The following is an 8,021-nucleotide window of genomic DNA, read 5'->3' on the forward strand; positions in this document are numbered from 1 at the left end:
CAAAACCTTTAAAAAAATATCAAAATAGAATTTAATCAAGTCAAATTTTATTTTGGAAATGGCTTTATACTGAGCTCCCTGGGACGTTGCTTTCCATTTATTACTAGTCAGATGTAAAACATCAGATCAGCTTATTTCAATTCCAGAGCTCAGGAACAGAAATGTTAAATCATATTCTATTTCCGACGAGTGGTTTACATATGGATGGAAGTGACTGTGATTACTGTTTTATAATGAAATCGTGGCTGAATTTCCGGTATCTACAAACATCAAACTGCTTATCGTTGCCTTTTCTTTACATCCACTAGAGGTGTGTAAAAATTGATAAAATGTCACCAAAGTGCTACATTTTTAGTGGAAGTCCACGGTCTACTTAAAAACGTTCTGCGATTCAGTGCATTCATCTTTTTAAGACATTAATTTTCCTGTAATTAACTGTACGTGTTATAATATCACATTATATTCAGATATAATTATATGGTATTTTCCTTTATATGAGCAGCCGTCAGGATAACGGGCCACTACAAGCTTTCTGCATGTAGAGGATGGTGCGTTTCTGAAGCGCGCACACACACACACACACACACACACACACACACACACACACACACACACACACACGCACACACACACACACACACACACACACACACCCCCCGCTCATTCTGAGCACATCTTACCTTTGTCTCCTTCACCCCCGCTGCACTTACCTTTGTCTCCTTCACCCCCGCTGCACTCTGGTCAGAAGTATAGAATAAATTAAATGTTATTTCATTAAGAAGCATTGTTTCCTCGACCTGTTGGATAATCAACAGGAATCGTGAAGTTTCAATGAAGAACCCGTGTGAAGCCAACTAAAAGGAAAACAAGTTAAACTGAAGGCAGATGAAAGAGTGAAAGCAGAAAACAAGCCAGGACAGCAATTCCAGGAGGTTCTGTGGCGAGATTAGAAAATTTCTGCTCATTTTTTGCTTTTCGGAAACATGACGCAAGTGGAAAAATTCCATCAGATTTGATCGACGATGGATTAAAATTGTTTTTCTTTTCAAATCCTGCCACAGAAACCCACAACCAAGGTTTCCAGCAGACAGGTTTTTAACCTGGACAGGGCGAGCACACTGAACGGAAAAATGAGTTAAAATAGTGTGAAATGAAGAGAAACATGGAGAAGCACAGAAAAAGCAGGTTTTTAGTGAGAGCAGGTAAAAAGAAAAGTCAGATGTTCCATGTTTAATCAGTGCTGCTGCGCTGAGGAACACTCTCCATCGTCCAGCTAATTCTCCTCATTCTACAAGGAGATACAAAAAAACAAAAACACATGTAGATATTAACACAGGGCGCAGTGGAACAGCGGTCGTGGTGGACGGGGCAGGGTTCGAGGGTGTGTGTGTGTGTGTGTGTGTGAGTAAGGCGGGTAATCGATACAATGAAGGCCGAGTTGAGGCGGGCCAGACGGACAAGTCTCACCAGGAATTTTCGCTTCTGCTTCCAGTGGTTGCCCTGGGCATTGGTGGCCATGTGGGCTTCCGTCACCATCCGGATGAGGTCCCACTCCTCCTGGGTGGGCTCCGGTCGGTCCCACACCGTCTTCTGCAGCTCCTCCTGGCGTCGGCGCTCCCGGTTCTCCTCGATTAGCTTCCGCTTGGCCAGCCGCTTGCTGTCGTCCAGCACCACTGGAGTGAAAGAGGCGGAAAGGGAAGAGGAGGGAGGAGGAAGAGAGCCGCGTGGGGGGTGACTGGCTGTAATTACATTAAATGGCGCCGTTCTGTCTTCGTGAAAACCAGCAAATTAGTGGCCAGAAAGTTGGAAAACAACCAGCATGAAAATAAATAAAAGAAAGCTAATTTGTCTGAAGTAGAAGTTTCATTCTGACAAGCAAGAAAAGTTCATTTCAGGATGAGATGTGTACTTACAGTCCGTTGCCATTCCCACCGCTATGCACTTCTTGAAGCGACATTCTTGGCACTGGTTTCTGGTCACTTTGTCGATAGCACACTTCCCCTCATACTTACAGGTGTAGGTTGGGTTGAGATTTTTCTGGATGGTACGCCGGAAGAATCCCTAAGCAGAGGAGAGGGTCAGTGGTGCGGGGGTGAGAAGCAGGGTGGGGCTGCAGGGAAGCGCGTGGTACCTTGCAGCCTTCGCAGGTGATGCAGCGATAGTGATAGCCGGTGGCTTTGTCCCCGCACACCACGCACAGCTCATCCTTGTCTAGGTAGCTGGGTATGTACCCTGGAGAGGAGCACACGGGGTTCTAGCAGCGTTTCACACAAACAGCAACATTTCACGTCATAACTGCCACAGTAAAAACCAACGTTCCCAAACAGTAAATTTAACCTCAGAAACAATCCGGCATAATTTCATTTTCCACTTTTTTTTACCTACTTCAGTTTTAGGGAAAAATCTTTTAGCATAGTTTGTCATTTATTTTTAATATCTAACTTTTAAAAACAAGATATATGTAGATATATATCTCAATATGTACATAAATGGTTTTACATTACAAATATATTCTTTTTAATAGAATTAAATGAATAAAAAGAAATATTTTAAATAATTTTGGTTAATTTGACATTAATTTTGAAAATCAAATAATTGCTCATTTTGAATTTCTGTTTGTGTTCTCACTCCGATCGAAGTTGCTTTGGAGAACATCATCTGCAGTAGAATAGAATAGAATAGAATAGAATAAGAAACACAAGAGATTGAACAGTTTTATGTGTATTTATATGTCTAAGTACCAGTTTCCACAAATAGAGCTGTCTCTTCCGGTGAAATCGGCGCGGTAACACCCGCCCGGTCTTAATGAGATCAGTTCTTTGACCTTCTACAATCTCCGAGATTGGAAGTTCAGCAACTGATCAATATCTCTCTTTTTGTTTTTTTTATAAGTTTCGTCTAAAAAAAAAAAAAAAAATTAAATCAACCCTCTGTTGCTTAATAGCTAATCAATACGCAGCCGACCCTGCCTTGGTGAAACAGCCCACAGTCCTCCTCCGACCCCACGCTGCATGGCATCTTAAGTCGTCGCATTGCGCTTCTCAGGCTTAATTTGATGAAGCATCATTGATTCATTGATCGAACAGGAATCGTCTCACGTTGGGAGACGGGTCACCAAGAATGGTCTCATGTTAGAGGCTGGTCAATAGGAATGGTCTCACGTTGGAGACGGGTAAAATAGAATCGTCTCACGTTGGAGGAGGGTCACCAGGAATCGTCTGACATGGGAGATGGGTCAATAGGAATCTTCTTATGTTGGAGGCAGGCAAAAGTAATGGTCTCATGTTGGAGGTGGTCCAATGTGAATTTGCTCACATTGGAGGTGGTTCACGAGGAATTGTCTCACGTTGGAGGTGGGTCACCAGGAATTGTCTAATGTTGGAGGAAGGTCACCAGGAATGGTCTCACGTTGGAGGCGGGTCAATAGGAATGGTCTCATGTTGGAGGCGGGTCAATAGGAATGGTCTCATGTTGGAGGCGGGTCAATGTGAATTTTGCTCACGTTGGAGGCGGGTCAATAGGAATTGTCTCATGTTGGAGGAAGGTCAATAGCAATTGTCTTACGTTGGAGACGGGTCACCAGGAATCATCTCACGTTGGAGACAGGTCACTAGGAATGGTCTCATGTCGGAGGAGGGTCACCAGGAATGGTCTTACGTTGGAGGTGGTCACGAGGAATAGTCTCACGTTGGAGCTGGGTCACCAGGAATCGTCTAACGTTGGAGGAAGGTCACCAGGAATGGTCTCACGTTGGAGGCGGGTCAATAGGAATGGTCTCACGTTGGAGGCGGGTCAATAGGAATGGTCTCACGTTGGAGGCGGGTCAATAGGAATGGTCTCATGTTGGAGACGAGTCAAAAAAGAATCGTCTGACGTTGGAAGGAGGTCACCAGGAATGGTCTCACGTTGGAGGAAGGTCACCAGGAATGGTCTCACGTTGGAGATGGGTCACCAGGAATGGTCTCACATTGGAGGCGGTCAATAGGAATGGTCTCACGTTGGAGACGGGTCACCAGGAATGGTCTCACATTGGAGGCGGTCAATAGGAATGGTCTCACGTTGGAGACGGGTCACCAGGAATGGTCTCACGTTGGAGATGGGTCACCAGGAATGGTCTCACGTTGGAGACGGGTCACCAGGAATGGTCTCACGTTGGAGGAAGGTCACCAGGAATGGTCTCACGTTGGAGGTGGGTAATTAGGAATGTTCTCACGTTGGAGGCGGGTCAATAGGAATGTTCTTACGTTGGAGACAGATCACCAGGAATGGTCTCACATGTGTACAGAAAAGGAAACTATTCTCCTCAATAGCGGGAACAACTCTGTTCCCCTGTAACCACGGTAACTAAACAGACGTCGTACCTTTCCGGTGGGCGCCCTGCATCCACTGCAGATGTGAGAAGTCCGGTTTGATCTCGGAGTAATACTCAGGCTGATGGTGGAAGTGACCAAGGGAGCCTTCCATGTTGCAGAAGTCGTTCTTATACGTCGACGGGCCGGCAGCATAGGCGCACGAGTAGTGCTGGCCGGGGGGCCACGCCTGCTCCATGCAGGGCGGGTGGTGCAGCGGCTGGGGCTCGTAGTGTCCGTATCCAGGCGCCTCGGCGGGGTACATGCAGTGCTCCCCTCCGCTCTGCACAGGGTAGCCTCCGACGCCGGCGTGAGGCATCTCGTACATGTCTTGGATGCAGAAGTTCATGGCGAACGGAGCACCATAAAAAGTAAATAAATAGAATCCAGACTCTGCCGGTAGAATCTAAAAATCTGAGCGGGTTCTGGGTGAAATATGAAGCCACATTAAAGCCGAAACCTGCTCTGAAAACAACTTCAAGTTGATTTGAGTACCAGCACAACGGCTTTATCCAGCAAATCCACAGACGACACCTCGCCACGGCCCCACCCGGCCCCACCCGCCACCACCCGGTCGAATTGGCAAGCAGAGATTTATGACGACGCAGAGCTCTAATCTGACATTCCACAAATCCTGGAAGGCCACTTCCACTGGCAGTCTAGCAGCTTAACACCTTCTGCTGTGGCACCTGCAGGAAGCAGCGTCACATAACGTTCCAGAGTGGCCAGAACCGCCCCGACAGTCCAAACCCGGGTCCCAAAGCAACACACCGAGGTTAAACTGCCCCAGAAAGAAGGTCGGCCCCAGCAGCTCCTGTAACCCACATAACTCCTCTAAACCTCTAAACTTTGTGTAATAAGCCCGCCGCTTATCCTTCAGATATTTTAAACTGAATCCGCAAACAAGCCTCCTTGAGTCCGGGCCGTGTAATTATTCCTGCGAACAATCTAGTTAACGCCGCGGCGCCGGAGAGGTCCGAGCCAGCTCTTCGCCGCTGAACAGCATCAAACCGCCGCAGTAGGGGAACCACGGCCCTCTGCCTGCAACGTCTTCATGCATGCAGCTGCTGCTTGGTGCGCTCCTTTTCCACACACACTGAGAGGCACCGCGCTGATCCGTTTCAGATAATATACTTATTGATCCTGACACAAGCTATACTCAGCCATATTGATCAGGCTTCCTTCAATAATGAGGGGATCAGCCTCATGCTGGGGACCAGTTACTGGTCAGAGGCAAAAACCTCCAGGATGGGCCGCACATGTCTACAATGTCTGCTTAGGTTTTAAACTTCCATGAAATGTGTTTTTCCAGGAAAAAACGGCTTATTTCTCAAGTTTGGAGGAGAAACAACATAAAAATTATTTAAAATAATCTGGAAATGAGAGAAAAAGTTTTATTTCTGCACAAACACAACAATAATCAAGTATTTGTTGCATTACTGAATGAAAGCCAGAATAAATTTTTGCCTTTGTCTACTGTTGCACCACTAACAGGTCTTCTATCTGTAAATTATACCTAGTTCTTATACAAACTCTCAACGTAGAGCAACTTCAGACGGAATGAGACGGAGTCAGGTCTTCAGTTTGGCTAAAATTGGATTTTATTTTCTGATTCTGCCTGTGCGGACTCAGACCACGACGGCAGCCCCGAGGCATGCAGGCGTGTGCGTGAACACATGGCAGAATGTGGGCGAACATGCGTGCGCTTTAAGATCCCTGCTGCTTGTACTTAAGTGAACCCCTCGAATGGCAGCCGATCTGCACACTCACCGTCAGGTCTTTATGGACCGAAGAGAGGCGATCAATACCGATCATGTGCAGGATTATCATCTTGTCTGACTCGAAAAATCTTTGCCGTTTCTCATTTCTGTTCCTGCAGACGCAGCGATCCCACAGTGGAGGGATTAGATCTTAAAACCTGTCAGAAAACTCTTTACATGGTAAATTAATCATCTAGTTTGATTCTTTGTAAGCAGGAAGTCCAGGTAACATCGCTGTATGACGATTCAGATGAGGAAATCACATGCAGGTTCAGGCATTAAGAAAAACTGAAAAAATATTTACTTAATTTACAAAATTTAAATTTAGATAAAGATTCAAGACAACGTTTCTTTCTTGAGCTACGAAACAAAACCACCATCTGAAAAGCAAAACAAGCTTTTTAACAGAAAAAAAATCCAAATTTTGATAAAAAATCAACAGATTTTACACTAAAAAATCCTAACTTGCTTTGTTTTTGTCCCAAAATACCTTCATTTTTTACAGTTTTGCTCTCCTTCATTATCATTTAGATCGTATTCATCATAAGTGCCGATAATCCCGTAAAGCAGATTAAAGCTCAAGACAAAAAGCCTGACAAAGTGATTACAAGTTCAGATATGACATGATTCATCGTGTACCGTACAATAACATCAGATTAGAAGGAGCTGGCTCTTTAAATCTTATTAGTTGCAAAGCAGAAAATTACATTGATGACTGCAGCATATTTACATTCAGCACAACATCTGCTCCGGAATAAGCCGAAGACGAGCCAACACTTCTGCTACACGATGCTTCATCAGCCCCTTAATGAAGCTTAAAACTGCCTCCAGGCCTGGGCACCAATTAAACTATATTATCCACCATAATCAGCTCATGTGTGAAAGCGTGCTGCCGGAAACAGGGTTAACATGTGATTACCGACGTGACTGACACAAACTGCTTGTAAAGGAACTTTAGAGGAGATTCCCTGTTAAAAATATCATGGCTGATAATGGGAAAAGAACTGAAGATCAATCGATTGGTTTTAAAGTCCCGATTTAAACCATAAAGATCCGTTTTTTTTATGTGACATAACGCCAGGCAGGAGCAGATACTCAACATGAGCAGATATTTAAATCTCAGCACCTTCACACAGAGGCTACGTCAGCTCCACCTCTAAGAAACGCTGCTGCTCCCCGTTTAGAGGATGAACTACACACGCATTGTTAAATTACATGTTGCTGCAGCAGACTGGACCAGTAGGCTTCATGCTGGTTGCAGCGAACAGTAAACCAGGCAGCATGACCAGTGAACCCCGACACGACTCTAACATAAGCACGATCACACGGGTAGAAGCTGTGGTGATCGGTTCTGATTCGTCACCCTGGTTCTGATTCGTCGTGATGCGACGTTACCGTGACAACAGCGGCTGAATAAAACACAGATCTCAAAACGTCTGCAGATGTTTGTGAGATTTGCAGTAAAAGATTACAGAAAACTTATACAAGTTTTATCCATAAATTTAGTTTTTAAATAAAAAAAGAGCTAAAAAAATGTGTCCCAAGTAGAAAGTAAACAATAATAAGTTAAACTATGAAACGCGGAGACAAGCCGTGAGTCCAGGTGTCTGCCTGCAGGAGGAGCATAATCAGGTGGAGTAAATGCACCTGTGTGAAATCCATGTCACATGATCTCTGAAGGGCCTTAAAGTCTGAAACTCCACCAATCTTCTTCTTCACGGTTCAGACAAAACGATTAGATCCGTCATCACAGACTGCAGACGTCCCGTCCACCAGACTGGGAAGGAGGGATGATTCAGAGAGGCAGCAATGCTCTGGGTTCAGAGGGAGAACCGGAGAACGTCACAGAGCTGGACTGGATGGAACAAAGCTGGAGGAAATGTCTGCTGACCGAAACGCCTGCTACCACACA

General features: G+C 45.3%; 1 protein-coding gene across 1 annotated transcript in view; it reads right to left on the reverse strand.

Moving 5' to 3' along the window:
- thrb (thyroid hormone receptor beta) overlaps window positions 1–4,698 on the reverse strand; it is a gene marked incomplete at both ends in the record, with an annotated part of 9,729 nt that extends 5,031 nt beyond the window's left edge. Inside the window, 5 exons of the mRNA XM_079258797.1 lie at window positions 681–797; window positions 1,468–1,673; window positions 1,914–2,061; window positions 2,132–2,232; window positions 4,362–4,698. Of these exons, the coding sequence (XP_079114923.1) occupies window positions 681–797; window positions 1,468–1,673; window positions 1,914–2,061; window positions 2,132–2,232; window positions 4,362–4,698 (909 nt within the window). The remainder of the gene's footprint in view (window positions 1–680; window positions 798–1,467; window positions 1,674–1,913; window positions 2,062–2,131; window positions 2,233–4,361) is intronic.
- Window positions 4,699–8,021: the final 3,323 nt, after the last annotated feature.

The sequence above is a fragment of the Telmatherina bonti genome (genome assembly GCF_933228915.1).
Source record: "Telmatherina bonti genome assembly, chromosome: 19".
NCBI classification, from domain to species: Eukaryota; Metazoa; Chordata; class Actinopteri; order Atheriniformes; family Telmatherinidae; genus Telmatherina; species Telmatherina bonti.